At 37.7% G+C, this 16,896-nt stretch overlaps 2 protein-coding genes across 4 annotated transcripts in view; one reads left to right on the top strand and one right to left on the bottom strand.

Moving 5' to 3' along the window:
• Window positions 1–488, bottom strand: part of DARS2 (aspartyl-tRNA synthetase 2, mitochondrial) — a 44,981-nt gene extending 44,493 nt beyond the window's left edge. Inside the window, exon 1 of one of the 3 annotated variants that reach the window (XM_007480816.3) lies at window positions 383–488. The gene's annotated coding sequence lies outside the window, so the exon portion shown is untranslated. Of the gene's footprint in view, window positions 1–23 lie in introns of all 3 variants that reach the window. The other 2 variants (XM_007480817.3, XM_007480814.3) reach the window with 2 other exon arrangements.
• The window catches only part of CENPL (centromere protein L), a 37,353-nt gene continuing 20,932 nt past the window's right edge, over window positions 476–16,896 (top strand). Inside the window, exons 1-3 of the mRNA XM_001373266.5 lie at window positions 476–789; window positions 11,136–11,311; window positions 13,535–13,786. Coding sequence (XP_001373303.3) covers window positions 11,138–11,311; window positions 13,535–13,786 — 426 coding nt within the window. The 5' untranslated portion in view covers window positions 476–789; window positions 11,136–11,137. The remainder of the gene's footprint in view (window positions 790–11,135; window positions 11,312–13,534; window positions 13,787–16,896) is intronic.

The following is a 16,896-nucleotide window of genomic DNA, read 5'->3' as shown; positions in this document are numbered from 1 at the left end:
ACCCCAGCCCTCAAGGAGCTTACATTATAGAATGTGATGAAGCTTGCAGGGCGGTAGACCAGGAAGAGAGCACTGAGACCCTCGGTTCATTCTGCCGGGGCGGGGGATTTAGGGGTCCGGAGAAGGGAGGCTACTAATCTAAGATCACATAAAAAATTAGTGGCAGAGGCAACCAGAACTGGAACCTCCGATTTCCAAACCCAAAACTCCTTCTAGAGGAGGAGACGATCTCGTCACCCCGCCCAGGTTCGAGACTCTAGGTCGACTCCGCCCCAATTCCTATTTCTGCTCCTACTCCTACTCCCACCTCGAAAGTGGCCCAGCATAAGCCTCTCCGCGCCTCTAGCTTTAACGTCGCCGTGCACATGGGCCGTGTGCCCACCTGCGTCTTGCGTCATACTCTGCGCGCCAGGCGACGCCACAGATGCCATATTCTCTATGGGCGGATGCTGTGGGGCTGGCGAAATTCTCACGGTTTTCTGGGCAAACCCAACACCCTCCACAGTTTCAGATGAGCGAGGAAAGCTGTCAGGATCTGAGTTGGAGTGGGAGGAGTAGCTCATGTTAGGCTTGATTCCGGCGCTCGCCTTTGCCCGTAGTAAAGATGATGGGCGCCCGGGCGCCCCGATGTTAGCGTCATTGGGTCGGCCGCACAGCCAGTCGGGAAGCAATTTCAAACTGGGGCGGGGTCTCGCTTGGAAGATGCCGAGGACCGGCTGGACCTGAGTAGCTCGGCTACGTGGACTAGCGGGTACTGAGGCCGCCCTGCCTGCCCGCGGCGGGCGGAAGGTAAGACGCTGGAAGAGTACCCTGAAGGCGGCGGGGGCTGGGGCTCGGGGCCGGCGGATGCCCCCAGCGGGCGGGCGAGACCTGGCGGGCGGGCGCTCCGGCCTCTGTCCCTCGCGCGCTCTTTCTGAATGAGGGCTGGGGGCGGCTGAGAGGGCCGTGCCGGGGGGCCCAGCTCCCCGCAGTTCTGACACGATGACAGCCCACGGAGTTGGAGCGGCGGGGAAGGTGATACTGGAGCCCGAGAGCGGGTTGTTACACTTTTCGCGTGAACATTCCCACCTCTGAAATTGGCAGCTGCTGCAAATCCTTTCTTGGGTTGTTGTTTAGCGGATGGTCTGCGGTAGAATGTGTGTATAATCCTGACGGAACTTAAAAGCCTGCAGAACAGCTTGTTAATCCTCTTACTCGTACTCCCCTAAAGGCGCCGAATGACAGCTGGCCGGAACTGTTCCTGGGCTCCGCCCTCGCTTCAGTGTTTTGCTTTTCTTCTTGGTATCCTCCAAACTTAGCTAGGTGTCAGGAACTTAATTAGTGCTTATGAACTGACTGATAAGCAAACAGCAAGTGCTTGTTTGCTAAATTACTTCCTTTGTAGCCTTACCCAGCGCTGTAGACTTGAGGTTTCATCTTTGGTTTGGGGCTCAAATTGAATGTCAAAGTCCCCACCAATGCCCGACCACGACAGAATAGCGTGGGCATAACTCGGTTTTTACAAATGCCCTGAAATTGTTTCACCTCCAAGATCCAGAAACTGAAGAATTCTAAGACCTAGTCTTATCGAGTTTTTATTAAATGTCTGATATGTTGCGAAGCGCCTCTGTCACCAGATTCCTCTTCTTTCAAAATCCTTTCTGGTTGACATCAAACTCCTTATTCACTCCCTCAATCATTTTTTGGCCTCTTTCTTCTCCTAGTTCATCTCTTCCTTCCCAGCAACTCGGGCTTCGTTTCCCTCTGTACTCATCCAGGAATCTGTGGTCTGCCTCTTCAAAGAATACCTCCATACCTGCCGCCTTAAAATCCTTTTACTCTTCTATCTCCTTCACTTCTTGGACTTCTAAAATCCTAGATACACCCCACTAAAACGTTAATTCATTTCTACTCCCAGCTGCTGAGTATTTCAGGAGAAAGTTATAAAATCAAACTGCTTTCCCTCTCCTCACCTGGACCTTTCCTTGCCTTGGATAATCCTTACACTCTATTCTGAATTTCTTATTCTCCACAGTCACTCTTCTAAACCTTCTCTCTTTACACTTTCAGTGACAAAGCCCTCCTGCTTAGCACCAAACATATCCTATTTAACTGACAAAATTGAGGCGTCTAAAAGCTTCCTTAAGAACTCTGCTACATTCTTTGTCATTATCTCTCATATTCTCTTCTTTAGCTCCTGTCTTAGCAAAAGAGGCATCTCTTACCATTTTACCATGAGACCTTTTGTCTCCTCCCCCATCTCCAACTGCTAGTTCTATGTCTTATATATATGGATATGAGTGTATCTTCCTTTTTCCTTTGATAGAAAGTATATTTCTTGAGAATGGAGATTATTTTACGTTTTTGTATTTGTATCCCTAGTACCTGGGATGGTGGTCTGGTATTAAAAACCTCTGCCAACTGGATGTCAGTCTATCTTTCCAGCCTCAATTTTCCTTATGCTTGGTGTACTCTATATTTCAGTCAAATTAGTCTAATTACTCTTCTCTGTGCCATTACTCCCTATGAGTAGTAAAGCATTTATTAAGTACTTATAATGTACAAAACACTGTGATAATTGTAACGGAAGATACAAATAGAAAAAGATAAACCAATTTCTGCTATCAAGGAACTCACATTCTAGAAAGGAAGACAACAATCAGTTGTAAATCAGATGGGAAAATCCTATGATCCTTAGAGTGAAGCAGCAAAGCAGATGTTACTGCTTCTTTATTTCCTTCCATAAAATCATGACAGTTTTTTATGTTGAACTATTTCACTGTGCCAAGGACTTTGGTGGCAAGAATGTTATTTTTTGGGTCTTAAGTAGCAATGTTTAGAATACCTGAAGGAATAGTTGCCAGACTACATCTACATAAGTTGTACATGGAATGTTATTTGTTCCTCCATATTCTTACCTATCCTTTAAATCCTAACTTTTTGAGAGCTGTCCAGCAGTCTCTCCAAGCCAAAGGATTTTACTGAGTAGGTGTGGCAATTTAGGTGAAAGATGAGGAGTGGGAGGCAGCTTGAATATTTCAGACCTGTTGCTTAGGCCTGGCATCTTTATTTATACATCAGTGATTACATATTTCTCTGGCACACAGTCATTTTTCATCATATATGATTTCTTACAGGTAATTGGATGTGTCACACATTAACTTTTAACAAATTGTTAATTAACATTCTTTGATCATCTTGCATACCATGTTGCTACAACAAAGAAATACGTGCTAGAGATAAATGACACAGGCAGGGTAACCAGGGATCAGTTCCCACTGACCTGTGGGATGACCAGCTAAGACAATCATTGTTGCTTTTAATCAGCTTTCATAATCAATCAGAGTTACTTAGGAGATTCCTAACAAAAACAGTGCTGCTAGGTGCAGGGTCAAAGGGTACATTTAAGACAAACAAGATTTAGGAATTTTCCTAATTTCCAATTTTCATTTCTCCATGTTTCATTAAGGTGTCCAGATACTGTTGCTCTGGTTATTGTACACCAACAGATCAGTGAAATGTGTTGTAGCAGCTTGTGCTTAGAAAGAAAGGAGGGGGGTAGTGGGTACATGAAATTATTTAGGTTTAATTCTGTGAATAAGATCTTTGGGGTGGTATTCTGGGGTAATTAAAGTGGGCCTGCGAGTAATTTGCTCTCATTATTTTAACAATTCCAATAGTAAGGGAAACTAGTGAAAGACATAAGAGGGGGCTCAGTGGGTGTCTCATTTTTCCTGGGGATCACCTTGAAGTCCTCAGTTTCCAATTGTGACCATGTCAGTCATTGTGGGTTTGATGGCTCCCAGCACTAACTCAACTCAAATTTTTATTTTCTCTGTGCCCTTCAAGTTATTAGTAGCCTTTCCTATTTTCCTTGGACCCCATACAGTACTTTACAGCTTTTAAATGTACATTTTTATATTGAAAAAATTTTATTTTCAACTTGATGAATGCCAAAAAATATGAACATATTCATATACAAAGAACAGAAAGAGTATTGTCTATGAAACCCTTATCTATTATTTATAGCTTGTTTTAATTTTTTTAAGTATGTACTAAATTCAGTCCTGTCTTGTCAATATCTTTCTAAATTGTCCTGTTTACTTTTGTGCATTTTAAAAATGTTTTATTATTGTTCTTTTTTCTTTTCACGTTGCTAATACTTTCCCCATCTCTTATTTTCTTCTCTCCACAAAAAGGAAATTAAAAAAAAAAACTTTCCTTTGAAACAAGTTGGCCTAGTGAAGCAAAACAAACCTGTACATCAACTATATCCAAAATATGGAATTGTCAACATTCAGTTTGATCTGAAGAGCATATGTAAAATGTTTACTATGTGCCTGGAATTTTATTGAGTAGGGATATAAAGGTTCAATAAGTCAACAAACCCATCCTCCCTCTTTTCCTTCTTCCTTTCTAAATTTTGAGTTCAAATTTGAAATCTTCCCCAACCCATTGAGAAAGCAGGCAATGCAGTATCAGTTGTGTATGTGAAGTAATGCTAAACATTTCCATATTAGCCACGTTGGGGGAAAAAATGTAAAAAATATAAAGAAAATTTTAAAAAATACTTCAATCGGTATTCAGAATTCATCAGTTTTTTCTCTGGAAGTAGGTAGCATTTTTCATTATTGGTGCTTTGGAATTGTGGTGACTGGAGTAGTTAAGTCTTTTTCACTTGATTATTGTTACAATGTTGCTCTTACTATATACAGTAAGGTTCTTCTGTTTCTATTCACTTCATTTTGTATTAGTCAGTTCAGGCATCCTGTTCATCTTTTTTGTTTTTTTTTTAACATTGTCTTCTTAGAATTGATACTAAATATCAGTCCAAGGCAAAAAAAAAAAGTGGTAAGGTGATTGACAAATGGTCAAAGGCTATGAACAAGCAGTTTTGAGATGAAATTAAAGCTATCCACAATCATATGAAAATATGTTTGAAATTCCACTTGATTAGAGAAATGCAAATTAAAACAACTCTGAGGTTCCACGTCACCACCCATCAGATTGGCCAATATGACAGTAAAGTAGAATGATAAATGCTGGAGGGGATGTGGCAAAATTGGGACATTGATGCATTGTTGGTGGAGTTGTGAAGTGATCCAACCATTCTGAAGGGCAATTTGGAACTATGCTCAAAAGGCTATAAAACTATGCATATACTCTTTGATCCTGTAATATCACTACCAGTCTGTTTCCCAAAGAGATCATAAACAAGGGGAGAGGACGTACTTGTACAAAAATATTTATTGCAGCTCTTTTTGTGGTGGCAAAGAATTGGAAATTCAGGGGGTGTCCATCAATTGGGGAAAGGTTGAAGAGATTGTGGTAAATGGTGATGGAATACCATTGTGGTATAAGAAATAATGAGCAGGACAATTTCAGAAAAAACTGGAAAGATCTACATGAAATGATGCAGAGTGAAATAAGCAGAATCAGGAGAACACTGTACACAGTAATAGCAATATTGTGGATTGATCAATTGTAATAGACTTAGCTGCTCTCAGCAATAGAGTGATCCAGGACAGTTCTGAAGGACTTATGACAAAGAATGTTATTCACCTCCAGAGAAAGAAAGGAGTTGGAATGCAGATCAAAGCATACTATTTTTCATGTTAGTTTATAGTTTTATTTTGAGGTTTTGGTTTTATATGAACATTATCTTACAATGACCAATGTAGAAGATGATTTTGCATAATAATAATGTGGATCAAATTGCTTACCATCTCTGGAAGTGGGGCAGGAAGGGAGGGAGATAATTTGGATCTTGTAATTTCAGAAATCTTATTTTTTTAAAACTGTTATTACAAGTAATTGGGGAAAAAAAACTCTTAAAAAAAAAAAGAAGAGTAAGAAATAGGCAATTAGGATTAAGTGACTTGTCCAGTTACACAGCTGGGAAGTAGCTGACATCAGATTTGAACCCAGGACCTCCTATCTCCAGGTCTGCCCCCTCCCCATTTCACTCAGCCACCTAGCTGCTTCCTGCTCATCATTTCTTATAGCACAATAGTATTCCATCACAATCCTATATTACAACTTGTCCAGCTATTTCCCAGCTAATGGCCATCCCCTAATTTCCAAATCTTTGCCACCACAAAAAGAGTACCTATAAGTATTTTTGTACAAGTAAGTCTTTTCCCCTTTTTTATTATCTCTTGGGGATACAGACCCAGTAATGACATTACTGGATCCAAGAGTATACACAATTTTATAATCCTTTAGGTATAGTTCCAAATTGCTCTCCAGAACAGCTGCACCAACAGTATCCCAATTTTGAATGGCTCTTATTTTTATGAAGTTGGCTCAGTTTCTGAAGTATTTGAGAAATAAAGCCTTTATCAAAGAAACTTACTGTAAATTTTTTTTCTCCTTATTTTGACTGCATTGGATTTGTTTGTTCCAAACCTTTTTAATTTCATGTAATCAAAAGTTTCTGTTTTATTTTCTGTGATCTAAATTTGGTCATACATTATTCCTTTATCCATAGATCTGATGGGCAAATTTTTCTGTGCTTCCCTAATTTACCTATATTATCACCTTTTGTCTAAATTATTTAGACTTTTGACTTTATTTTGTTATATAGTGTTTAGTGGTAGTCTCTCGGTGACCGAGAATGACGATTGTCTTTGTGCAGTTTCATCTACGGTGTACCCTTATGTGGCTTTGGAGTCCAAAGACTGAGGCACACAGTTTGTGGCACATGGGGCCTGGGACGCCAGTTGTTACGGGAGGTGCGGTTGTAGCCTGGTGTTGGCGTCGCTCATCTTCAAAGGTGATGGCGGCATGGTGAATGTGGGTTCGCCAGCTGCTTCTGACAGAGGCAGCGAGTTCTAGTTGCTTTGGTGTAATGCCAGCCCACTTCAAGTTGGACTTTAGCTGATCCTTGAATCTTCTCTTTGGTCGGCCTTGTTTCCTGAGTCCAGCTGACAGTTCACCATAGAATACCTGTCTTGGTATTCGCTGTGGGTCCATGCGGACATATAGTGTTTAGATGTTGATCTATATCTAGTTTCTGTTAAATGGCTTTCCAATTTTATCAGTTTTAACACTAGGCTGCTGTGGTCATTTACTACTGTGTATTGTGAATCTAATCAATTCCACTAATCTATCACTGTTTCTTAACTAGTTCCAGATGGTTTTGATGATAGTCAATTTGTAATATGGTTTGAAATCTAGTAGGCTGGGTTATCTTTAGTATTCTTTATTATTGTTCCTTCTAGTACATTTTTAGATCTTCAATGGGGTGTTTATGGAGTTTTGGTCAGGAGTCCAGATTTATTAGAGCAAAAGGTTTATCTTGGTGTGGAGTATTGGATGCTGAGGCTTGTTAGGTAAGTAGCAGGCTAAATTAAGAGGTATTGAATACTTGGTATTGGAATTTTAATTTTATATTGAGAGGACAGCTAGGTGGCTGAGTGGATTGAGAACCAGGTCTGAGGATGGGAGGTCCTGGGTTCAGATGTGGCCTATGACACTTCCTAGCTGTGTGACCTTCAGCAAGTCACTTAACCTGCTGAGTCCTTCCCAAGAACTCTTTTGCCTTAGAACTGATTCTCAATTCTAAGACAGAAGGTAAGAGTTAAAAAAAATATATTTTTTTGTATTGGCAATGCTAAAGATCTCTTATAGACTTAAAAAATAGCAAAAAATAAATGATTACGTTAAACCTGATACATTTGAAAGATTAATCAAATTTGTTCAGAATAGAGAAGAGAAGAAACTGAATTCAAATTTAGTAGTTAGATTATTCCAGAATCTATATTTGAAGTGATTAGGTCCTAGGATAATTCAGTGATAGTGGCAGTGGTAAGGAATATTTTAAAAGTCCATTTTAAAGACATTTAAGACATTTTAAAAGAAAAATTAAATTCAGCAGACATTAATTGAGCACATACACTATTCTAGACACTGGGATTACAAAGACTTAAACAAAATAGTTCTTGCTTTTAATCAAAAAAGATGGTGATTGACTATAGGTAATGAAAGAGAGAGATGACTGATGATTAAATTTGTCAAAACATAGAGAATAATGATGCAACTGGTGATGGGCAGCTGATAAAGGGAGTTAGGTTGGCAAATGGGAGGAGATAAAATTACTTTTTGAGATGTTGAGTTTCTAATATATCCAAGGTTACTCATTAAAATTTTTTTCTTTACCCTAATTTAAACACTAAAACAGACACATTAGAAATAGTAGAAAACAGAATTCTTCATGAAGCCACAAATCTACTTCATACTATTTGATTTTTTAAAAAAAGTACAAAATAAATTCCACACCTTAAAAATTATTTTCCTTTTCCTTTTTATGTTTCAGAGGCTATTTCCCCCCACCCCCCTCACTTTTGTCATCAGTTCTCTGAAATCACCTCTTTAAGTCACTTAACCCCCATTGTCTAGCCCTTACTGCTCTTCTGCCTTGGAACCAATACACTGTATTGATTCTAAGATAGAAGGTAAGAGTTTTTAAAAAAGAAGAAGTAATAATGTAAGGTTTTTCCTTAGATTCTAGTTCTTTGCCCCCTCATCTCCCCCCTTTTAGTTTTCCCTTCTTCCCCTTCAGGATCAGCAAATTATTTAGCCTTGCAGCTGTTACCTCTCAGGTATTAACCTTCCAACGCCCCTCACCTGTTTGTTTCACTATTTAGTTTGTTATATTTGTGTGTGTGTAACTCCATTTTATTTCAGAAAAAGCCCCACTCTTCCATTCCTTCTTTCTTTTTAAGAAATAGAAATTTCTACTTCTTCCTTCTTATTTACACTAGTGTAGTCTTTTACCATCCATTTGAGGCAGATAATAGTGCAGCAGAAAGAGTTTCAGGCCTGTAGTCAGGAAGAGCTGAGTTCAAATCTAGTCTCAGATATATACTAGGCCAAGTCATTTAATCTTTATTTGCCTATTTTCATCAACTATAAAATTGGAATAATATCACCTATCTCAGAAGGTTGTTTTGATCAACAGATATTTATAAAAGTTTTTGGCACAGTGCCTGACACATATTACATACTATATAAATGCTTATTCCTTTCTCCATTCTCTTTTCTTTCTAAAAAACCTTAGAATAGAACCTATTAAACCCCAGGACTTATGTTTTTTCTTATTAAATTCTGAAGGAACATTTGTTTTTTCTCCTCAGTAGAGATTCTCCCCTAATACATCATCATACAGCCTCTTCTACTTTCTCTAGATCTGGCTCTCAATCCACCAAGCCATCTAATTGCTGGTCCCCATTTTTTTGTTCCCCATTTTTAAGACCAGTTATTCTTGGTTATAAACCTATATATCTTTTTGTCTTTTCCAATGTTGTATTCCATTGTATTGCCTTCTATGTCTAGTAGAAACTGGCATGTCTTGTATGATCTTGCCTGTAGTACTTTGGTATTTGAACTACTTCTTTCTGTATGCTCACAGTATTTTTCCTTTGAAATAAGAGCCCTGCATTTTATCTCTAACATTCTTAGGATGTTTCTTTTTGGAGTTCTTTTCAGGAGATGGATTAGTAGATTGTCTTTCTTTGACCTCTGGTTCCAATTCATTTGCATTTTTAATTATGATTTTTTTATATATAGTATCCCTTAATTTTTTAAAATAATGGTTTCCAAGTTATTGCAGTTATTCTTTTTAAAATTTATTTTCTTACATTAACTGTTCTCCTTGTTAGCTGTTTTTGATATCCAGTATCTCACATTTTCTTCTATTTTTTTTTCAGTCTTTTGGTTTTGTTCTAATACTTGTTATCTAATGAATCATTGTTTTCTGTTTAGTCTGTTCTAGTCTTTAGGGACTCCATTTCTTGGGGAGATAGGTTTACCACTATCTCTTCTAAGCTAGTTATTCCTTTTACAGTTATTTCCTCTAGAGCTTTAATTTCACTTTTTTTTTAAACCTCTAGTTTCATCTCTTCTAAATATTCATGTAGTCTTTATGGGGGGAAAAAACAAACATTTTTTTTTCCTTTGAATCTCTGCTTTTAGTTGTTAGGTGCTCACTGTTCTTCTGTGTCTACAATACTTTTTGAGTCTAGCTGGTGGTGTCTTTGGTTTACTCATTTCTCCAGCTATAGTTCCTGAATTAAGGGCTGAAATTCAACCTTCTGCTTTGTTTTTGGTGGGGTTTCTGTTTGATATTCTCCCTGAGAAGACTGTCAAATCTCAGGGTTAGTGCCCCATCCCATTTCCTTCTGGGAGGTACTGAGTTGTGGATCTTTAGGCCCTCTCTGTTATTTCAGGGCCCTGGTGCTAGGGATCTCAGGGACCCTGAGTTTTACCTGTCCTAGTGTGAGTCCTTATTCTGGTTGCTGCCTTTCACTGGCTCCTCCTGACCATCCTGATGGCATTTGAAGATTGGGTTGGGCTGTGCTGGATCTTGTTCTGCTGGTGGCCCAATTTGCTCTGTTCAAGGGCTTCTGGCTAACTTTTTGTGGAAGTGGAGTGGAAGAAATCTCTATTTTCACATTGGTTTTCTGGATTACCAGTCAGTTTTGCTTGAATTTCAGGTTTTTGTTGAAGTAGGTATGTGGGATATCTATATGGTCTTGGCTGAAATTCTATCTAGATGGCATGTTGGAGGCACTATGGAAGAGTTTGATTATTCAGGTAGGGTTTGTTACTAAGGTGTCTGTTATCTCCAAGATTCTGATTTTAAGTATATAATAGGAAATTGCTAGTGGATGGCATATAGATAGATAGATAGATAGATAGCTACAGTGCCTATATCTCTCTCTGTATAAGTGCTGTATCCACGAGGGATATGTTCCAAGACCTATCTTTGGATGAATGAAACCGTGGCTTTAAGGAAATGCCTGCTATCCCCATATATATATATATGTGCTCTCTGTCCCTTTTCCTGCCCCTTAGCTTGGCATTCTGAAACCTTCTTCCACCCCCAACCCCCTCAAAAAAAAAACCCTAAAAAAAGGAAAAGTGGAAGCAGAAGAGACTGCTGCCATAGGTGGACTTCTGGTGCTTAGGGTTGACTTTGGATAACTGAAATCACAGAAAGCAAAGATTCTTGTATATATAGATGTATGTGTGTGTGTACATATATGCTCATACCTACTTAAAAATACACACATACATATATTAGTAGTTACTGACTTTGTCAAATTCATTGCTGTTTTAATGTCTAAAATCTTAATTTTTTTCATTTTGTATAGTTATGGACTCATTGGATGTGCCAGAATTCACTCCAAAACACAGGGTACCTCCAAGACTTAGAGATTACTTTACAGGTGCCAGCCCTTTCCACAGACATCTAGAATCAGTCAGGAAGCAGACTTCATTTGGTCAGACACCGTTTCGGAGGAAAATTCCTGAGTGCTCACCATTGCAAGTAAGCTTTATGTGGCCTTCTTTATTTCTTACTTCAGCGGATCCATGGTTTTCATATCAGCTTGGTTTCTTTTAGACCGTTATATATTGCAACTTCTTCAGGTCTTAGTAAATAGCTTCATGGCTTTCTGTGCATAAAAATAGGTAATCTGCTGGCCAGCTTTGTGGTGATCAGTATAATAATTCACATTTATATAGTGCTTTAAAGTTTACAAAATAGTTCATTCACAGCAACTCAGAGATGTTGCCTTCTGTCTTAGGATGAATACTATATATTGGTTCTAAGGCAGAAGGGTGGTAAGGACTAGGCAATGGGGGTTAAGTGACTTGTCCAGGCTCACACAGCTAAGGAAGGCCAGCTCTGAATCCAGGACCATCTGTCTCTAGGCTTGGCAGTCAATGCACTTAGCCTTCTAGCTGCCCCTGGTACTGTCATCATTTGAAGAACCTTTCATTTTCAGGTCCTACTGTCTTTTTCCAGCAGGTTCTTTCTGCTTTAGGCCCTAATGATCATTTGCCTGGAAACCCAGGCTTAGGTGTTCTATTCTTGAACTTGAATAATTGACCAGAAACATCAGTGAACCCACAAACATTTTTAAGCACTTACTCTATACAAGGTACTGTGTTAGACTGAGCATCTAAAGACAAAAGGAAAAAATATTCCCTGCCCGTAGGAGACTTACAGTGTAGCCAGTCTAAGTGAGCAAATAGAGAATGGATAAAGGTAATTTTGTGGGAAGGAAAGCATCTGGAAAGACTGCATGCCTCTTGGACTGAATTTTGAAGAAAACTAAGGATTCGAAGGGATGGAGGTAAGGGGCAAATGCAGTCTAAGTATGGTCAAGAGTCAGTGCAAAAGGCCAGGAGGCAAGTGTTGGAGTTTCATGTCTAAGAGACAGTGAGAAGGCCAGTTTGGCCAAACCCCACAGTGTACAGCAGTCATGGTCATCTGAGTAGAAGTGTATGTTAGAGACAGGTTGTGAAAGGCTTCACATCCACAAAAGGAGAGTTCATTTTTTATTGAAAAAGTTATTAGGATATGGTTAGACTTGCACTTAGATTCGTCTTTGGTCCCTATGCAAAGGATAAAGTAGGACATAGGAACCAGTCAGGGAACCATTGTGAAGGCAGCATTGTAGTAGTCTAGGGAAAGGCCTGAATTAGTCAAGAGTGAGAGAAGGGGATGGATTTAAGAAATATTGTGGAGGAATAGAAAATGTAATTTGGCAGATGACATAGAGGCAGTGAATGGAGACAGTTTTTTCTAGTAGTTCATCTGAGAAAAGAGGTAGAGTAGGTAGGTTAGCTTTAGGGAAGTGGGAAAGACTCGTTTGTAGGCAAATGGTAAAGAGTTAATGAGACCCCAGTTGAAATTAAATAACACAAATTTAAACCCATCAGTACATTTGTATGACTTCCTGTAGCTTTGTTCAGCTGTATGTAAGTAGTGGGTGAGGAGCTGAATAATGGGAATAATCTGAGTTGGTGTTTATAGCAATGCACAATTGGTGAGAATAAAGGAACAAGGGATTTTTAGTAAAGGCTGGCATACAGTTGGCTTTGTTAAATGAAGGGTCTGAGTTACAAAGATACGAAAGCAAAGCCACTTATAGTCCGACCAGTGAGATAAAAAAACAGTAATTGAAGAATGACTTGTGTATGTCTACCTCTAGAGAAAGAACTGATAAATAGAAACAAGCAAGACATAGTTTTATATATAGTATATCTTTTTGTCAAATGATGATTTCTCTAGATGCCTGGGAATTTTAACAAATAAGACAGAAGTGAAAGGATTAAAAAAAAAGTTCAAGCTGTTACAAAATGTTGTTAGTTACAAAATGTATCCTACATATGACACAATTGAGAGCCAAGAATTTATCCGCATACATCTTTCTTATTAATCATCTATAAGTATAGCTAGGAATTAGCCTTATTGATACTAAGTTGGATTTGTGGGTGTAAAAGGATAGAGCTAGAGTATAAGCAGAGGAGAATACAATGTTGAGCATCTACTCTGTAGTAATAAGGATCCGTGGGAAAGGTAAAAGAAAGGAGAGTGAGAAGATAGAAAAGAGGTGCCCATGGTAGGGATTGCTAAAATGCCATCTGTATTCTTCAGAAACCATAGGTTAATTATCCTTGGATTAGAATACATAGTGTCTTAAATACTGAGGTTACATTTCTACTTAAATTCTTAAAAACTTGATGTCTATCTTGGTTTTAGGAAAACTTTGACCCACAAAGGATTGCATTTCTTTTGCATAAACAGTGGACCTTATATACGCTGACTCCCATGTATAAGTTCTCCTACACTAATCTTAAAGAGTACTCTAGTCTTCTGAAGTCTTTCATTGCTGCTGAAAAGCAAAAAGGACTGGCTGTGGAAATGGAAGAAGATTTCAATTTCAAAGTGATTTTCTCCACTCTCTCAGGAGTGAAAGGAACACAACGAGACCCTGCAGCATTTCTTGTACAGGTATGAAACATAGTTGCATATACTTTTTTTACATATATAGCATTAATGACTAAATAGAACTGATAGATTGCTGAGTGGTTTTAATTTTCCGCCTAATTTGGAAATTTTTTGTTGTATGCCTTCTAGCTCTCAATCTATATTACAATCTATTTTTTTGTTATGTTTTTAATCTTGTGATTTACAAAAATTTGATATTTTCATTTTGACAAGTATGGTTAACTTATTTCTCAGTATACATTTTTGTGCTTTATTCAATTTCTTTTTTTAGTTTAAATTCATTTACTTGTTACATTAAAATTCTCTTGTATCTTACTCCTCCCTGCACTTGAGAAGGCATCATTTGACCTCCCCACCCCTAAATATATGCATATATACATTATATTATGCATGTTTCTATATATCAATTTTATTTCGAGGTAGACATTCACAATTGTTCTTCAAACAATATTTATATGCTGCATATGACGTTCTCTTGGTTCTGCTCATTTTGCTTTTTATAATTTCAGGTCTCTCCATTAAAAAAAAAATTAACCATCATTTCACCATGCAGTAGTGCTCCATCATAATCATATACCACAACTTGTTCAACCATTCCCCAATTGATGAGTGTCCCCTCAATATCCAGTTCTTTGCCATCACAAAGAGAACTGCATACCTTTCCTTTTTCTATGATCATTTTAGGAAATACACCTAACAGTGGTGTTGCTGGATCAAAGGGCATATACACAATTTTATAACTCTTTGGGTATAATTCCAAATTGCTCCCCAAAATGGTTGGATCAGTTCATAGTTCCAGCAACAGTGTTAGTATCCTCATTTTTCCACATTCACTCCAACATTTTTGCCATTTTATCATTTTTGCCAGTCTGAGATGCTCTCTCAGAATTGTTTTGATTTGTATTTCTTTAATTAGTAATGACCTAGAGCATTTTTTTTTCATATGGCTATCTACAGTTTTTAACTTTATCCAAAAACTGTCCTTATCTTTTGAACATTTGCATTTGGGAAATGACTCATATTCCTAGAAATCTGGCAAAAATTCTTTATATATTTGAGATGAGACCTCTATCCAACAAACTATGTCTCCCCCAAGTTTCTGCTTTCCTTCTCAACTTTGCTTTTTAATTTAATTTATTGTGTTCAAAATTATCCATTTTGCATCTTACAGTCCTCTTTATCTTTTTATTCCATAACTACTTCTACTATCTGATAGGTAATATGTTTCATGTTCTTCTAAATTGCTTATGACATCTCTCTTTATATTTAGGTCATGCATTCATTTTGATCTTATATTAGTCAATGATGTAAGATATTGGAAGCCAGACTGTTTTCCAATGTTCCTAATAATTTTTGTCAAATAGTGAATTCTTATTCCAAAAACTCATATCTTTACTTTTGTCAAAAACAAGGTTGCTGTAATCGTTTACTGCTGTTTGTTGTATGTCTATTCTGTTCCACTGCTCTAGCTTTCCATAGATAGTTGTTGTTTGTTTGTTTTTTTAAACCCTTACTTTGAGCATCTAGATGGCTCAGTGGATGGAGAGGCAAGCTCAGACAAGTCAGTTTTATGTAACCTAAGACACTTCTGATATTTAGTATCCATTCTAAGACATTAAGAGTTATTTAAAAAATAAACAAAAATCCTTACCTTCTGTCTTAGTATCAATTCTAAGTCAGAAGAACAGCAAGGGCTAGGCAATTGAGATTAAGAGACTTGCCCAGTCATATAGCTAGGAAGTCCTCTGGGCCCCAGGCCTGGCCCTCTATCCACTGTATACCTAGCAAACACCCTGCTCCTCCTCCCCCATTTAGTTTTAAAATCTGGTACTGCTATACCTCTTTCCTTTAATTTTTTTCCTCCATTAATTCATATTCTCTACTTTTTGTTCTTCCAAATGAATTTTGTTAATGTTTTTTCTAGCCAAATTAAATAATTTTTTTGGTAATTGGGATGGCATTGAATAAATAGATTAGATAGGATTATCATTTTAATTATATTGGCTCTGCCTGCCCACCTATGAAGAATTAATTTTTTTTCAACTTTTTAAATCTGACTTTTGTAGTCCTAGATTTGGGCAGATATAGGTATTCTATTTGTGTTTTTTTTTAAATGATGTATCACTTACCATCTTTTCTTGAAGGACTTTGTTAGTGATTTATAGAAATGCTGATGATTTATGTATGTTTATTTTATATCCTGCTACTTTGCTAAAATTGATTGTTTCAACTAATTTTTAGTTGAATATCTAGAATTTTCCATGTATGCTATCATATCATCTAAAAAAAACAGATAGTTTTATTACCTCTTTTGCCCATTCTGATTCCTTCCAATTATTTTTCTTATTGTTATTGCTTGTATTTCTAATATAATATTGAATGATATTGGTGATAATGGAAATCTTTGTTTCACTCCTAATCTTATTGGGAAGGCTTCTAACCAATTCCCATTACAAATAATGGTTGCTGATGGTTTTAGGTAGATGCTTCTTAACATTTGTAAAAATAAAATGGCAAATGCAAAAACTAATATAGTAACGGATTTGATTATTCATTATAAACTGATTTTGATATCTGCTTGCTGCTCTCACAAAGTATCCTCAACTTATATAAGTGAAATGAAGTTTATAAGTGAACTTCTCTTCAGGGCCAGGCACAAGAATGCTAAAGAGACTCTTGTTATAAAACATAAAATATTTATTCAAATATAAGGATAAAAAGGATTTCTTACTCCACCCAAATAAAACTCCCTGATTCCACAAGGAACTGCTTCTCCTGTGTCCACAGGCTACACTAATCCTTCCTAATCTGACTAACCCAAATTTTCCCTATTCTACAATAAACTAACACTATTATCTTTAAAATTCTTAACTTCGCCAACAAGTGATAAAAATAAGAAAGGAAAGGCTAGCTGGTTGAGTCTCAACAAGAATCAAGTTAGGACAAGAGAGAGCGGCGGGGTGGAGGAGAGAGAGAGAGAGAGAGAGACAGACAGACAGACAGAGACAGAGACACAGAGAGAGACAGAGAGAGAAAAGGAGGGATAAAGGGAGGGAGGGAGGGAGAGAAAAGGAGAGAGAAAAGGAGGGATAAAGGGAGAGAGAAAAGGAGAG

The sequence above is a fragment of the Monodelphis domestica genome, chromosome 2, assembly GCF_027887165.1.
Source record: "Monodelphis domestica isolate mMonDom1 chromosome 2, mMonDom1.pri, whole genome shotgun sequence".
NCBI lineage: Eukaryota > Metazoa > Chordata > Mammalia > Didelphimorphia > Didelphidae > Monodelphis > Monodelphis domestica.
The sequence above is the reverse complement of the archived record's forward strand: the minus strand, read 5'-3'. Positions and strand labels throughout refer to the sequence as shown.